The 17,242-nt window shown below is 49.4% G+C and overlaps 1 protein-coding gene across 1 annotated transcript in view; it reads right to left on the reverse strand.

Annotated features, from left to right (window-relative positions):
- Nucleotides 1–550: 550 nt before the first annotated feature.
- The window catches only part of LOC119270820 (homeobox protein HOX1A-like), a 23,484-nt gene continuing 6,792 nt past the window's right edge, over nucleotides 551–17,242 (reverse strand). Inside the window, exons 3-7 of the mRNA XM_037552878.1 lie at nucleotides 14,650–14,815; nucleotides 14,442–14,565; nucleotides 14,242–14,354; nucleotides 13,643–14,152; nucleotides 551–583 (exon numbers count right to left, since the gene is read on the reverse strand). Of these exons, the coding sequence (XP_037408775.1) occupies nucleotides 551–583; nucleotides 13,643–14,152; nucleotides 14,242–14,354; nucleotides 14,442–14,565; nucleotides 14,650–14,815 (946 nt within the window). The remainder of the gene's footprint in view (nucleotides 584–13,642; nucleotides 14,153–14,241; nucleotides 14,355–14,441; nucleotides 14,566–14,649; nucleotides 14,816–17,242) is intronic.

The raw sequence follows: 17,242 nt of genomic DNA on the forward strand, positions 1-17,242 counted from the left end.
GTGTGATACCTTCGATCAGAATTCCAGATGGCATACCCTCATTCATAGCATCACGGCTAGGATATTGATCTGTTTTAAATTGCTCACCTAGCCTCTGCAATAAATAAAATGAGTGCTTGCGGATGAATCAAACTTCAGATAGTAATAAAATGAGTGCTTGTCTCATTAGTTTTGATAAATGTAAAACAACCTATCGTGAAGAGATAAGAATATAACACTTTACCTCATTAATTATTGGACCAAACTGCCCATCAGAGGTAATAAGCCCCCCTGCATGTTGATCATTTACTATGCCATGAAAACCATCAGAGTGCACAACTCGCGTTCCCATGGAGCTTTTGCGTGCAAATGAATCCACTTCATTTCGTTCTTCATTTTCTTTGAGTGTACAATGTCCAGACAACTCTCCACCATCAGTTGAATCAGATGGTTTGCCCCCATAAGCATCCTTTTTTGTTTCAACATGTAGAAGAAACATGTCAGGTTCATAACCCAGTAATTGAGTTAGTAAATTCTACTCAAAGATGGTAGTTGAGGTAATACTTTAGCATCACTTCAAAAGCTCTTTTGTGTTCCACACCGACTGAAAGTAGTAAGGAAAATCAAGAAATACTGGATCAGCTACGCATCTATTGCAATAAATTATCAGTGTATATACATGCATGTTCTGTGATGGTTATTGTTAGGTAATCTTGTCCTAGTCATAGTATTGGTTGAGTCATGTAGTAGGAGTTTATACTAGATTTAGACTAATGGTGAACAAGGTAGCCGGTGATTAGTACATGTGGCTGGTTGCACGCAAGTAGCAGAAGTACTGGTCCGTGTTGTGATAGGAGTTAACTAGTAAAGTAGAGTCCGGTTAGGATTTGTTTGTGACCGACGTGTTTAGGTAGTAGTTTCTGTACGAGTAGGATTGGGTTTAGGTTGGGTCGGTGGCTGGCTGTGCATATATATATGCAGCCATGGCATAACTTTCTAACGTGGTATTGAGAAAAAGAGAAAAAGAAATAAAGAGAAGAAGGGGCACGACACGTGAATTTCCAACAATTGGTATCAGAGCAAGGTTCAGGAGTCGAGTGCTTGCCCCGGGGTAGCGACCCGACTAGCGCCTTGGGGCGGGCAATGAAGTCGCTGGATGATGCGGCGAAGAGGAGGAACAAGCGATCGTCGTTCGTGGAGCGACAAGGAGGGAGACGGTAGGTTGTCGTCGGCAAGGCTGTGGAAGAAGATCATTGATGCGAGAGGTGGTGCCGAGGTGCGGTGCTGGAGCTCATCAAGATCGTCGTCCGGGGGAGTCGGATGAGTCAAAGAGTCATGCGAGTTTGCACGATCAGTCGTCGTTGTGTCTGTGAGTCGTCATCGTGTCCAAGTGCTCGTCTCTGTGTGGATTCGTTGGAGTGGAAGCGATGTGCACGGTGTTCCGTGAGTCATGTCCATGTCCTCGTGGAGCGTCCTGGTTGCGGCCAGTGTGGATTCCGTGTGATGCCGAAGGCGGACGATGGTAGGCGAAGCCATCGTAAAGCGAGGAGATGTGCGAGCAGTGGAGAGTGGATCTACTGTAAGCAAGTACAAGGAGTATGGTGCGGACCGAGTGCAAGGCAGCGGCCGAGCAATGGCGGTGGCACAACATTGTAGAGCAAGGAGGTTTTGCATGTTTCCAGGCGGGTCGTACTCAGTGTACGTGTATGGCAGTTGAAGATCAAGCTCGGCGTGTAGTGGGACAGTGACCAGTTAAGTTGATGGCATGAAGATTGATGGTGCGTCCAATCTTGCATGTTGTATGCGTAGATGCGATCGTGTGGGCTGGTAGTCTGGATCATGCGTCGGAGCTTGGATCGACAAATCGTGAATTTACAACGAGTCAGGATCAAAGCAAGTATGCGGAGATGATAAGTCAAGATTAGGGGGAGATTGTTAGGTAATCTTGTCCTAGTCATAGTATTGGTTGAGTCTTGTAGTAGGAGTTTATACTAGATTTAGACTAATGGTGAACAAGGTAGCCGGTGATTAGTACATGTGGCTGGTTGCAGGCAAGTAGCAGAAGTACTAGTCCGTGTGGTGATAGGAGTTAACTAGTAAAGTAGAGTCCAGTTAGGATTTGTTTGTGTCCGGCGTGTTTAGGTAGTAGTTTCTGTACGAGTAGGATTGGGTTTAGGTTGGGTCGGTGGCTGGCTATGCATATATATATGCAGCCAGGGCATAACTTTCTAACGTAGTATTGAGAAAAAGAGAAAAAGAAATAAAGAGAAGAAGGGGCACGACACGTGAATTTCCAACAATTGGTATCAGAGCAAGGTTCAGGAGTCGAGTGCTTGCCCCGGGGTAGCGACCCGACTAGCGCCTCGGGGCGGGTGATGAAGTCGCTGGATGATGCGGCGAAGAGGAGGAACAAGCGATCGTCGTTCATGGAGCGACAAGGAGGGAGACGGTAGGTTGTCGTCGGCAAGGCTGTGGAAGAAGATCATTGATGCGAGAGGTGGTGCCAAGGTGCGGTGCTGGAGCTCATCAAGATCGTCGTCCGGGGGAGTCGGATGAGTCAAAGAGTCATGCGAGTTTGCACGATCAGTCGTCGTTGTGTCTGTGAGTCGTCATCGTGTCCAAGTGCTCGTCTCTGTGTGGATTCATTGGAGTGGAAGCGATGTGCATGGTGTTCCGTGAGTCATGTCCATGTCCTCGTGGAGCGTCCTGGTTGCGGCCAGTGTGGATTCGGTGTGATGCCGAAGACGGACGATGGTAGGCGAAGTCATCGTAAAGCGAGGAGATGTGCAAGCAGTGGATAGTGGATCTACTGTAAGCAAGTACAAGAAGTATGGTGCGGACCGAGTGCAAGGCAGCGGCCAAGCAATGGCGGTGGCACAACATTGTAGAGCAAGGAGGTTTTGCATGTTTCCAGGCGGGTCGTACTCAGTGTACGGGTATGACAGTTGAAGATCAAGCTCGGCGTGTAGTGGGACAGTGACCAGTTAAGTTGACGGCATGAAGCTTGGTGGTGCGTCCAATCTTGCATGTTGCATGCGTAGATGCGATCGTGTGGGCTGGTAGTCTGGATCATGCGTCGGAGCTTGGATCAACAAATCGTGAATTTACAACGAGTCAAGATCAAAGCAAGTATGCGGAGATGATAAGTCAAGATTAGGGGGAGATTGTTAGGTAATCTTGTCCTAGTCATAGTATTGGTTGAGTCATGTAGTAGGAGTTTATACTAGATTTAGACTAATGGTGAACAAGGTAGCCGGTGATTAGTACATGTGGCTGGTTGCACGCAAGTAGCAGCAGTACTAGTCCGTGTTGTGATAGGAGTTAACTAGTAAAGTAGAGTCCGGTTAGGATTTGTTTGTGCCCGGCGTGTTTAGGTAGTAGTTTCTATACGAGTAGGATTGGGTTTAGGTTGGGTCGGTGGCTGGCTGTGCATATATATATGCAGCCAGGGCATAACTTTGTAACGTGGTATTGAGAAAAAGAGAAAAAGAAATAAAGAGAAGAAGGGGCATGACACGTGAATTTCCAACAATTGGTATCAAAGCAAGGTTCATGATTCGAGTGCTTGCCCCGGGGTAGCGACCCGACTAGCGCCTTGGGGCGAGCGATGAAGTCTCTGGATGATGCGGCGAAGAGTAGGAACAAGCGATCGTCGTTCGTGGAGCGACAAGGAGGGAGACGGTAGGTTGTCGTCGGCAAGGCTGTGGAAGAAGATCATTGATGCCAGAGGTGGTGCCGAGGTGCGGTGCTGGAGCTCATGAAGATCGTCGTCCGGGGGAATCGGATGAGTCAAAGAGTCATGCGAGTTTGCACGATCAGTCGTCGTTGTGTCTGTGAGTCGTCATCGTGTCCAAGTGCTCGTCTCTGTGTGGATTCGTTGGAGTGGAAGCGATGTGCACGGTGTTCCATGAGTCATGTCCATGTTCTCGTGGAGCGTCCTGGTTGCGGCCAGTGTGGATTCGGTGTGATGCCGAAGGCGGACGATGGTAGGCGAAGCCATCGTAAAGCAAGGAGATGTGCGAGCAGTGGAGAGTGGATCTACTGTAAGCAAGTACAAGGAGTATGGTGCGGACCGAGTGCAAGGCAGCGGCCAAGCAATGGCGGTGGCACAACATTGTAGAGCAAGGAGGTTTTTCATGTTTCCAGACGGGTCGTACTCAGTGTACGGGTATGGCAGTTGAAGATCAAGCTCGGTGTGTAGTGGGACAATGACCAGTTAAGTAGACGGCATGAAGATTGATGGTGCGTCCAATCTTGCATGTTGCATGCGTAGATGCGATCGTGTGGGCTGGTAGTCTGGATCATGCGTCGGAGCTTGGATCGACAAATCGTGAATTTACAACGAGTCAAGATCAAAGCAAGTATGCGGAGATGGTAAGTCAAGATTAGGGGGAGACTGTTAGGTAATCTTGTCCTAGTCATAGTATTGGTTGAGTCATGTAGTAGGAGTTTATACTAGATTTAGACTAATGGTGAACAAGGTAGCCGGTGATTAGTACATGTGGTTGGTTGCACGCAAGTAGCAGCAGTACTAGTCCGTGTTGTGATAGGAGTTAACTAGTAAAGTAGAGTCCGGTTAGGATTTGTTTGTGCCCGGCGTGTTTAGGTAGTAGTTTCTGTACGAGTAGGATTGGGTTTAGGTTGGGTCGGTGGCTGGCTGTGCATATATATATGCAGCCAGGGCATAACTTTGTAACGTGGTATTGAGAAAAAGAGAAAAAGAAATAAAGAGAAGAAGGGGCACGACACGTGAATTTCCAACAATTGGTATCAAAGCAAGGTTCAGGATTCGAGTGCTTGCCCCGGGGTAGCGACCCGACTAGCGCCTTGGGGCGGGCGATGAAGTCGCTGGATGATGCGGCGAAGAGGAGGAACAAGCGATCGTCGTTCGTGGAGCGACAAGGAGGGAGACGGTAGGTTGTCATCGGCAAGGCTGTGGAAGAAGATCATTGATGCGAGAGGTGGTGACAAGGTGCGGTGCTGGAGCTCATCAAGATCGTCGTCCGCGAGAGTCGGATGAGTCAAAGAGTCATGCGAGTTTGCACGATCAGTCGTCGTTGTGTCTATGAGTCGTCATCGTGTCCAAGTGCTCGTCTCTCTGTAGATTTGTTGGAGTGGAAGCGATGTGCACGGTGTTCCGTGAGTCATGTCCATGTCCTCGTGGAGCGCCCTGGTTGAGGCCAGTGTGGATTCGGTGTGATGCCGAAGGCAGACGATGGTAGGCGAAGCCATCATAAAGCGAGGAGATGTGCGAGCAGTGGAGAGTGGATCTACTGTAAGCAAGTACAAGGAGTATGGTGCGGACCGAGTGCAAGGCAGCGGCCAAGCAATGGCGATGGCACAACATTATAGAGCAAGGAGGTTTTGCATGTGTCCAGGCGGGTCGTACTCAGTGTACGTGTATGGCAGTTGAAGATCAAGCTCGGCGTGTAGTGGGACAGTGACCAGTTAAGTTGACGGCATGAAGATTGATGGTGCGTCCAATCATGCATGTTGCATGCGTAGATGCGATCGTGTGGGCTGGTAGTCTGGATCATGCGTCAGAGCTTGGATCAACAAAACGTGAATTTACAACGAGTCAAGATCAAAGCAAGTATGCGGAGATGACAAGTCAAGATTAGGGGGAGATTGTTAGGTAATCTTGTCCTAGTCATAGTATTGGTTGAGTCATGTAGTAGGAGTTTATACTAGATTTAGACTAATGGTGAACAAGGTAGCCGGTGATTAGTACATGTGGCTGGTTGCACGCAAGTAGCAGAAGTACTAGTCCGTGTTGTGATAGGAGTTAACTAGTAAAGTAGAGTCCGGTTAGGATTTGTTTGTGCCCGGCGTGTTTAGGTAGTAGTTTCTGTACGAGTAGGATTGGGTTTAGGTTGGGTCGGTGGCTAGCTATGCATATATATATGCAGCCAGGGCATAACTTCGTAACGTGGTATTGAGAAAAAGAGAAAAAGAAATAAAGAGAAGAAGGGTTACGACACGTGAATTTCCAACAATTGGTATCAGAGCAAGGTTCAGGAGTCGAGTGCTTGCCCCGGGGTAGCGACCCGACTAGCGCCTCGGGGCGGGCGATGAAGTCGCTGGATGATGCGGCGAAGAGGAGGAACAAGCGATCATCGTTCGTGGAGCGACAAGGAGGGAGACGGTAGGTTGTCGTCGGCAAGGCTGTGGAAGAAGATCATTGATGCCAGAGGTGGTGCCGAGGTGCGGTGCTGGAGCTCATCAAGATCGTCGTCCGGGGGAATCGGATGTGTCAAAGAGTCATGCGAGTTTGCACGATCAGTCGTCGTTGTGTCTGTGAGTCGTCATCGTGTCCAAGTGCTTGTCTCTGTGTGGATTCGTTGGAGTGGAAGCGATGTGCACGGTGTTCCATGAGTCATGTCCATGTTCTCGTGGAGCGTCCTGGTTGCGGCCAGTGTGGATTCGGTGTGATGCCGAAGGCGGACGATGGTAGGCGAAGCCATCGTAAAGCAAGGAGATGTGCGAGCAGTGGAGAGTGGATCTACTGTAAGCAAGTACAAGGAGTATGGTGCGGACCGAGTGCAAGGTAGCGGCCAAGCAATGGCGGTGGCACAACATTGTAGAGCATGGAGGTTTTTCATGTTTCCAGACGGGTCGTACTCAGTGTACGAGTATGGCAGTTGAAGATCAAGCTCGGCGTGTAGTGGGACAATGACCAGTTAAGTTGACGGCATGAAGATTGATGGTGCGTCCAATCTTGCATGTTGCATGCGTAGATGCGATTGTGTGGGCTGGTAGTCTGGATCACGCGTCGGAGCTTGGATCGACAAACCGTGAATTTACAACGAGTCAAGATCAAAGCAAGTATGCGGAGATGATAAGTCAAGATTAGGGGGAGACTGTTAGGTAATCTTGTCCTAGTCATAGTATTGGTTGAGTCATGTAGTAGGAGTTTATACTAGATTTAGACTAATGGTGAACAAGGTAGCCGGTGATTAGTACATGTGGCTGGTTGCACGCAAGTAGCAGAAGTACTAGTCCGTGTTGTGATAGGAGTTAACTAGTAAAGTAGAGTCCGGTTAGGATTTGTTTGTGCCCGGCGTGTTTAGGTAGTAGTTTCTGTACGAGTAGAATTGGGTTTAGGTTGGGTCGGTGGCTGGCTGTGCATATATATATGCAGCCAGGGCATAACTTTGTAACATGGTATTGAGAAAAAGAGAAAAAGAAATAAAGAGAAGAAGGGGCACGACACGTGAATTTCCAACAATTGGTATCAAAGCAAGGTTCAGGAGTCGACTGCTTGCCCCGGGGTAGCGACCCGACTAGCGCCTTGGGGCGGGCGATGAAGTCGCTGGATGATGCGGCGAAGAGGAGGAACAAGCGATCGTCGTTCGTGGAGCGACAAGGAGGGAGACGGTAGGTTGTCGTCGGCAAGGCTGTGGAAGAAGATCATTGATGCGAGAGGTGGTGACAAGGTGCGGTGCTGGAGCTCATCAAGATCGTCGTCCGCGGGAGTCGGATGAGTCAAAGAGTCATGCGAGTTTGCACGATCAGTCGTCGTTGTGTCTATGAGTCGTCATCGTGTCCAAGTGCTCGTCTCTCTGTGGATTCGTTGGAGTGGAAGCGATGTGCATGGTGTTCCGTGAGTCATGTCCATGTCCTTGTGGATCGTCCTGGTTAAGGCCAGTGTGGATTCGGTGTGATGCCGAAGGCAGACGATGGTAGGCGAAGCCATCATAAAGCGAGGAGATGTGCGAGCAGTGGAGAGTGGATCTACTGTAAGCAAGTACAAGGAGTATGGTGCGGACCGAGTGCAAGACAGCGGCCAAGCAATGGCGGTGGCACAACATTGTAGAGCAAGGAGGTTTTGCATGTTTCCAGGCGGGTCGTACTCAGTGTACGTGTATGGCAGTTGAAGATCAAGCTCGGCGTGTAGTGGGACAGTGACCAGTTAAGTTGACGGCATGAAGATTGATGGTGCGTCCAATCATGCATGTTGCATGCGTAGATGCGATCGTGTGGGCTGGTAGTCTGGATCATGCGTCAGAGCTTGGATCAACAAAACGTGAATTTACAACGAGTCAAGATCAAAGCAAGTATGCGGAGATGACAAGTCAAGATTAGGGGGAGATTGTTAGGTAATCTTGTCCTAGTCATAGTATTGGTTGAGTCATGTAGTAGGAGTTTATACTAGATTTATACTAATGGTGAACAAGGTAGCCGGTGATTAGTACATGTGGCTGGTTGCACGCAAGTAGCAGAAGTACTAGTCCGTGTTGTGATAGGAGTTAACTAGTAAAGTAGAGTCCGGTTAGGATTTGTTTGTGCCCGGCGTGTTTAGGTAGTAGTTTCTGTACGAGTAGGATTGGGTTTAGGTTGGGTCGGTGGCTAGCTGTGCATATATATATGCAGTCAGGGCACAACTTTGTAACGTGGTCTTGAGAAAAAGAGAAAAATAAATAAAGAGAAGAAGGGGCACGACACGTGAATTTCCAACAATTGGTATCAGAGCAAGGTTCAGGAGTCGAGTGCTTGCCCCGGGGTAGCGACCCGACTAGCGCCTCGGGGCGGGCGATGAAGTCACTGGATGATGCGGCGAAGAGGAGGAACAAGCGATCATCGTTCGTGGAGCGACAAGGAGGGAGACGGTAGGTTGTCGTCGGCAAGGCTGTGGAAGAAGATCATTGATGCGAGAGGTGGTGCCGAGGTGCGGTGCTGGAGCTCATCAAGATCGTCGTCCCGGGGAGTCGGATGAGTCAAAGAGTCATGCGAGTTTGCACGATCAGTCGTCGTTGTGTCTGTGAGTCGTCATCGTGTCCAAGTGCTCGTCTCTGTGTGGATTCGTTGGAGTGGAAGCGATGTGCACGGTGTTCCATGAGTCATGTCCATGTTCTCGTGGAGCGTCCTGGTTGCGGCCAGTGTGGATTCGGTGTGATGCCGAAGGCGGACGATGGTAGGCGAAGCCATCGTAAAGCGAGGAGATGTGCGAGCAGTGGAGAGTGGATCTACTATAAGCAAGTACAAGGAGTATGGTGCGGACCGAGTGCAAGGCAGCGGCCAAGCAATGGTGGTGGCACAACATTGTAGAGCAAGGAGGTTTTTCATGTTTCCAGACGGGTCGTACTCAGTGTACGGGTATGGCAGTTGAAGATCAAGCTCGGCGTGTAGTAGGACAGTGACCAGTTATGTTGACGGCATGAAGATTGATGGTGCGTCCAATCTTGCATGTTGCATGCGTAGATGCGGTCGTGTGGGCTGGTATTCTGGATCATGCGTCGGAGCTTGGATCGACAAATCGTGAATTTACAACGAGTCAAGATCAAAGCAAGTATGCGGAGATGATAAGTCAAGATTAGGGGGAGATTGTTAGGTAATCTTGTCCTAGTCATAGTATTGGTTGAGCCATGTAGTAGGAGTTTATACTAGATTTAGACTAATGGTGAACAAGGTAGCCGGTGATTAGTACATGTGGCTGGTTGCACGCAAGTAGCAGAAGTACTAGTCCGTGTTGTGATAGGAGTTAACTAGTAAAGTAGAGTCCAGTTAGGATTTGTTTGTGCCCGGCGTGTTTAGGTAGTAGTTTCTGTACGAGTAGGATTGGGTTTAGGTTGGGTCGGTGGCTGGCTGTGCATATATATATGCACCCAGGGCATAACTTTGTAACGTGGTATTGAGAAAAAGAGAAAAAGAAATAAAGAGAAGAAGGGGCACGACACGTGAATTTCCAACAATTGGTATCAAAGCAAGGTTCAGGAGTCGAGTGCTTGCCCCGGGGTAGCGACCCGACTAGCGCCTCGGGGCGGGCGATGAAGTCGCTAGATGATGCGGTGAAGAGGAGGAACAAGCGATCGTCGTTCGTGGAGCGACAAGGAGGGAGAAGGTAGGTTGTCATCGGCAAGGCTGTGGAAGAAGATCATTGATGCGAGAGGTGGTGACAAGGTGCGGTGCTGGAGCTCATCAAGATCGTCGTCCGCGAGAGTCGGATGAGTCAAAGAGTCATGCGAGTTTGCACGATCAGTCGTCGTTGTGTCTATGAGTCGTCATCGTGTCCAAGTGCTCGTCTCTCCGTGGATTCGTTGGAGTGGAAGCGATGTGCACGGTGTTCCGTGAGTCATGTCCATGTCCTCGTGGAGCGTCTTGGTTGAGGCCAGTGTGGATTCGGTGTGATGCCGAAGGCAGACGATGGTAGTCGAAGCCATCATAAAGCGAGGAGATGTGCGAGCAGTGGAGAGTGGATCTACTGTAAGCAAGTACAAGGAGTATGGTGCGGACCGAGTGCAAGGCAGCGGCCAAGCAATGGCGGTGGCACAACATTATAGAGCAAGGAGGATTTGCATGTTTCCAGGCGGGTCGTACTCAGTGTACGTGTATGGCAGTTGAATATCAAGCTCGGCGTGTAGTGGGACAGTGACCAGTTAAGTTGACGGCATGAAGATTGGTGGTGCGTCCAATCATGCATGTTGCATGCGTAGATGCGATCGTGTGGGCTGGTAGTCTGGATCATGCGTCAGAGCTTGGATCAACAAAACGTGAATTTACAACGAGTCAAGATCAAATCAAGTATGCGGAGATGACAAGTCAAGATTAGGGGGAGATTGTTAGGTAATCTTGTCCTAGTCATAGTATTGGTTGAGTCGTGTAGTAGGAGTTTATACTAGATTTAGACTAATGGTGAACAAGGTAGCCGGTGATTAGTACATGTGGCTGGTTGCACGCAAGTAGCAGAAGTACTAGTCCGTGTTGTGATAGGAGTTAACTAGTAAAGTAGAGTCCGGTTAGGATTTGTTTGTGCCCGGCGTGTTTAGGTAGTAGTTTCTGTACGAGTAGGATTGGGTTTAGGTTGGGTCGGTGGCTAGCTATGCATATATATATGCAGCCAGGGCATAACTTTGTAACGTGGTATTGAGAAAAAGAGAAAAAGAAATAAAGAGAAGAAGGGGCACGACACGTGAATTTCCAACAATTGGTATCAGAGCAAGGTTCAGGAGTCGAGTGCTTGCCCCGGGGTAGCGACCCGACTAGCGCCTCGGGGCGGGCGATGAAGTCGCTGGATGATGCGGCGAAGAGGAGGAACAAGCGATCATCGTTCGTGGAGCGACAAGGAGGGAGACGGTAGGTTGTCGTCGGCAAGGCTGTGGAAGAAGATCATTGATGCGAGAGGTGGTGATAAGGTGCGGTGCTGGAGCTCATCAAGATCGTCGTCCGCGGGAGTCGGATGAGTCAAAGAGTCATGCGAGTTTGCACGATCAGTCGTCGTTGTGTCTATGAGTCGTCATCGTGTCCAAGTGCTCGTCTCTCTGTGGATTCGTTGGAGTGGAAGCGATGTGCATGGTGTTCCGTGAGTCATGTCCATGTCCTCGTGGATCGTCCTGGTTAAGGCCAGTGTGGATTCGGTGTGATGCCGAAGGCAGACGATGGTAGGCGAAGCCATCATAAAGCGAGGAGATGTGCGAGCAGTGGAGAGTGGATCTACTATAAGCAAGTACAAGGAGTATGGTGCGGACCGAGTGCAAGGCAGTGACCAAGCAATGGTGGTGGCACAACATTGTAGAGCAAGGAGGTTTTTCATGTTTCCAGACGGGTCGTACTCAGTGTACGGGTATGGCAGTTGAAGATCAAGCTCGGCGTGTAGTGGGACAGTGACCAGTTAAGTTGACGGCATGAAGATTGATGGTGCGTCCAATCTTGCATGTTGCATGCGTAGATGCGATCGTGTGGGCTGGTATTCTGGATCATGCGTCGGAGCTTGGATCGACAAATCGTGAATTTACAACGAGTCAAGATCAAAGCAAGTATGCGGAGATGATAAGTCAAGATTAGGGGGAGATTGTTAGGTAATCTTGTCCTAGTCATAGTATTGGTTGAGTCATGTAGTAGGAGTTTATACTAGATTTAGACTAATGGTGAACAAGGTAGCCGGTGATTAGTACATGTGGCTGGTTGCACGCAAGTAGCAGAAGTACTAGTCCGTGTTGTGATAGGAGTTAACTAGTAAAGTAGAGTCCGGTTAGGATTTGTTTGTGCCCCGCGTGTTTAGGTAGTAGTTTCTGTACGAGTAGGATTGGGTTTAGGTTGGGTCGGTGGCTGGCTGTGCATATATATTGCAGCCAGGGCATAACTTTGTAACGTGGTATTGAGAAAAAGAGAAAAAGAAATAAAGAGAAGAAGGGGCACGACACGTGAATTTCCAACAATTGGTATCAGAGCAAGGTTCAGGAGTCGAGTGCTTGCCCTGGGGTAGCGACCCGACTAGCGCCTCGGGGCGGGCGATGAAGTTGCTGGATGATGCGGCGAAGAGGAGGAACAAGCGATCGTCGTTTGTGGAGCGACAAGGAGGGAGAAGGTAGGTTATCATCGGCAAGGCTGTGGAAGAAGATCATTGATGCGAGAGGTGGTGCCAAGGTGCGGTGCTGGAGCTCATCAAGATCGTTGTCCGCGGGAGTCGGATGAGTCAAAGAGTCATGCGAGTTTGCACGATCAGTCGTCGTTGTGTCTGTGAGTCGTCATCGTGTCCAAGTGCTCGTCTCCGTGTGGATTCGTTGGAGTGGAAGCGATGTGCACGGTGTTCCTTGAGTCATGTCCATGTCCTCGTGGAGCGTCCTGGTTGCGGCCAGTGTGGATTCGGTGTGATGCCGAAGGCGGACGATGGTAGGCGAAGCCATCGTAAAGCGAGGAGATGTGCGAGCAGTGGAGAGTGGATCTACTGTAAGCAAGTACAAGAAGTATGGTGCGGACCGAGTGCAAGGCAGCGGCCAAGCAATGGCGGTGGCACAACATTGTACAGCAAGGAGGTTTTGCATGTTTCCAGGCGGGTCGTACTCAGTGTACGGATAAGGCAGTTGAAGATCAAGCTCGGCGTGTAGTGGGACAGTGGCCAGTTAAGTTGACGACATGAAGATTGATGGTGCGTCCAATCTTGCATGTTGCATGCGTAGATGCGATCGTGTGGGCTGGTAGTCTGGATCATGCGTCGGAGCTTGGATCGACAAATCGTGAATTTACAACGAGTCAAGATCAAAGCAAGTATGCGGAGATGATAAGTCAAGATTAGGGGGAGATTGTTAGGTAATCTTGTCCTAGTCATAGTATTGGTTGAGTCATGTAGTAGGAGTTTATACTAGATTTAGACTAATGATGAACAAGGTAGCCGGTGATTAGTACATGTGGCTGGTTGCACGCAAGTAGCAAAAGTACTAGTCCGTGTTGTGATAGGAGTTAACTAGTAAAGTAGAGTCCGGTTTGGATTTGTTTGTGTATGGCGTGTTTAGGTAGTAGTTTCTGTACGATTAGGATTGGGTTTAGGTTGGGTCGGTGGCTGGCTGTGCATATATATATATATGTGCAGCCAGGGCATAACTTTGTAACGTGGTATTGAAAAAAAGAGAAAAAGAAATAAAGAGAAGAAGGGGCACGACACGTAAATTTCCAACAGTTATCGCATTATAATCATGTTAATCACCCCCATAAATGTTTGTTTTCTATCTTCAGTGGAACTATTGGATTGATCTATATTTTCTGACCAAATTAATCACTAACTGGAATTATATATACATATATATATATATATATATACATATATATATATATACATATATATATATATATATACATATATATATATATATATACACACCAAAGGTGTTTGCAAGGCTGGAAACATCAGCAAAATTAATGTCAAGATATGCTTGCAAGGTGAGCTTACATCATGAAGTGTTTTGTAGTCCAAACGTTGAACCTTCCGTCTCCTTGATGGTAAAATCGCAGCTTGGTCGATGTCAAGATCCTTGGTAGTATGATCTCTAACTTTAGGACAAGACGAAACTTCATCCTTACCACATGACTTCGCAATATCAGCACAGAAATCACCAGAGTCCGATATGAAGTTTGACTCATCTTGCTTCTCTTCGATATCTTTATCTGAATCTGGACCTGCTGGATCATACTCCTCATTCTCTGAGTCGTCCGAAGGTAGTTCAAGGACATCAACTTTCTCTTTCTCCTTCACATGCTCTGAATTGTCAGAAGAGGTGATGAAATTTGAGTCATCAGAGTCTGAAATATCATCTTCTGATGGTCCTTCCACGTGACCAGCCACATGTTCTTCGGATATATTGGGGTTGAAGTCATCGTCTTCTGAATCGTCCGATGGAAGATCAGGTACATCATTTTGCATAGGCCCGTGTGCCACGGCAGCTGCCTCAGGAAAAACTTTCTGCAGAAATAATGTAGTATCATGGTTGAATATAGTTCAACTTCATTGGCCTTGAGACAGTGAAGTATTGTTAACAGTGACAATGGTACCTCCCAAGAGTCACTAATGGAAAGATTTGTCCCCTGGAGTTCATTTATTAATTCTATACATTTCATCTTGCAATCACATTCAGGGCAAAGCCATCGTTCTCCAGCTCCAGGGACTACAAAGGGAATGATAACATGAGTTAATTAACACCAGAAATAACAAAACCTTGAATACCATAAGAAATTGGGAAAATAAATATTACTATCTTTAGTCAGTAAACGAGGGTTTAGACAATTCTGGTGGAACCCTCTGTCGCAGGCTCCGTCACAGAGAATGATGCCATTATTCGATGTAGGCCCTTGCAATCTACAAGTGGCACAAACAATCTGCAAGATGGGAAGCATGATCACTGATTAAAATGTTTAGCACAACAAAGCACAACATGGGAAAAGCAAAATGTGTACACATACATGGTCAGAAGATATCATTCTTTCATAATCAAACAAAGATTTTTCAAGTTTCCCCACAGCTAGAAGATTATCAAGCTTCTGGAAAGCTTCTCGTATTCTTAATTTGCACCGCATGATATCTGCCTTGGCTCGTTCAAGCTCCTTCTCAGGCCTTATCTTTTCCAAACTGCATGTTTGAGTATGGGTAAATAACATTTCTACATTGCAGCTCACACTGCAAGGAATTCACAACTAAGACATCCAAGAAGCTGTGTTGTGGACCATGAATGCGAACCGAAAGAAAAGAAAGCATGCTCATGCACCTCTGATGAAATAACCAGTCAAATTAGAACATCAATTGAAACTGGTACTGGGTCTCAACCAAGTGGCTAGTAGCGCGCTGTTGGCTGTGCGCCCAGCCTGCCACCCATGTTCAAGCCTTGAGTTCCGCAAGCTGTGTGCCTGGGTTGCTTCATAATTTAAATGACACAGGGGCTAGTGCTGTTGGTTTTATTTTTTTAGTTGAACTCTAAATCATTCATTATAACTAGCGCATTTAGAAATTTTAAAATGCATGAATGAAATATAGCATCTGAAGACATAGAGACATCAATAGAGATAAAATGATAAAGAGTCTGAAATTATACCTTTCTGGCAATTGTTCTGAACATGAAAAACCCTTTCCGTTCTTTATTTTCTCGAAGAACTATCAAGAGGGGCCAAAGAGATTCATATAATAATTAATGGAGAGCTACATGAACGTAGACCTCATGACTCATGACTGTATTTCTCAAACGAAATGGACAGATGCTATGCGTATCACTTTTCTACGTCTAACCTCGCACACTCATGGTTGATTATTAAATGCACATAAACTAGGAAAGACCAACAAAAAGGCAGTGTTTTAGTCTAAAACCCAACTCAAGAACATTTTAATTTTGTAACTACAAATATAACCTTTTTGTACTTCTGCGCCGGATGAAATAAATGTAAGTGTTACAAGAAGCAATATATAACACCAAATATGCCTAAGACTCCAAGACAGTAAGAAGAATGCATATTTCAACCAAAAGTGAATATTGTTATCCTCAAAACCATTTTATTGTATGATAGATGCCTGGTGTCTGGATTCATATTTGTTTCCTGTCGCTAGCAATTCAGACTAAGCAAATAACATGCATGCACACGTGGATGCAAAACAATGAGTTAGGGGGCATGCTGACGACATAATAACTGCCCTACGATGGGATAAGCACCCGTGGATGTGTAATTAACAAGTGGGGCTAAAATCAGCAGCTAGCTTGGGTGCAGGGGCGAGCCGTTGGAGACAGGGGCGGGCGAACGGGCGTGCGCGGTGCGCGCGTCGGCGACCGGCTGGCAGCTGGTGCGTAGGGGCTCGGGGAGCCCGCCGGGGCGCGGCCCGCAAGCCCCGGCCCCGGAGTCGCCGGCGGGCAGGGCGGCACGGCCGGGGGGCAGCCGCTTTTGGGCCCTTGCGGGGTCGGAGTCGGAGTCGGAGGCGGAGTCGGAGTGCGAGACGGCAGATTGCGCTGCGGGGGGCCGAAGGGCGGCGCCGGCGGGACCAACGATTGGCGACTTTGTGGCGTTCGCTGCGAGGGAGCAGCCTGGATCGGCGCGGCGGCGGCGTAGGTTCGCGCCGGGAGGTAGGGGCCACCGGGCGTTGGCGGCGCGCGTTTGGAAACCGGCGACGCCGCCCAGTGGAAACGCTGCGGCGGTGGCAGTCGGGGCCATTCGGTCCAAATTGGCGGGGCTGCTGGTTGGCGCAGGGGAGGCGTCGACGGCGGCGGCAGGCGAGCGGGAGTGGCCGCGTCTGGACTGCACCCCCACCGCCGGCTGCACGGTGGCGGCGGCGGCGGCGACGCCGGCGGCGGGGACCGGGGCAGGTGCGTCCCTGGCGATGGAACCTAGGGTTGCGGGAACCGGGTGCCGGGCCGTCGTGGGCCCTAATGGGGCGGGGCCCGTCTCGGCTTGCGCGGGGCCGCTCAGGCTGGAAGTGGCTGTGGTGGAGGGCCCGGGGCGGCCTACGCTGGGCCGAGAGCGGTCCAGCCCACCTGGTCAGCCAAGTCGCCCTGCGCTTGGGTATATGTGGGTGGCAAAGGGCAGTCGGGAGCCCTAGTTAGGGTTTCCTGCTGCCAAAAGAGAAGTGCGGCGCTGGGCTCACCTGGCTCGGCGCATCAAGCTTGCTCCCCCACTCTCTCCCCTTCGCAGATCCTTTGCGGAGGCGGTGATGGGGGACCGGCGGGCTAAGAAGAGGCCGATGGAGGCGGCGGGTCGGCGGGCGGAGAAGAGGCCGATGGAGACGACGGATCTGGAGGCGGAGCGCAGGCGGGAGCAGGATCTGCGCGAGAAGGCGAAGAGGGCGATGCGCGACAGAGGAGATGACAGAGGCGAGAGGGAGCTTCGTGCGGCGTGGGAGGAGCGCGGCACGCAGGTGGAGCCACAGGGTCGCGAGGGGGATTGGGGTCCTCCTCCGCCATGGTGGATCCAGCAACAGCAAGAAAAGAAGCAGAGGAAGAAGGCCGCGCAGCGGCGTAGGGAGCTGGAACGCAAGGCGGTGGCGCACCCCTTGTGCGGCGGGGGTCATGGGGATCCCCTG

The sequence above is a fragment of the Triticum dicoccoides genome, chromosome 3A (assembly GCF_002162155.2).
Source record: "Triticum dicoccoides isolate Atlit2015 ecotype Zavitan chromosome 3A, WEW_v2.0, whole genome shotgun sequence".
Classification (NCBI taxonomy): Eukaryota; Viridiplantae; Streptophyta; class Magnoliopsida; order Poales; family Poaceae; genus Triticum; species Triticum dicoccoides.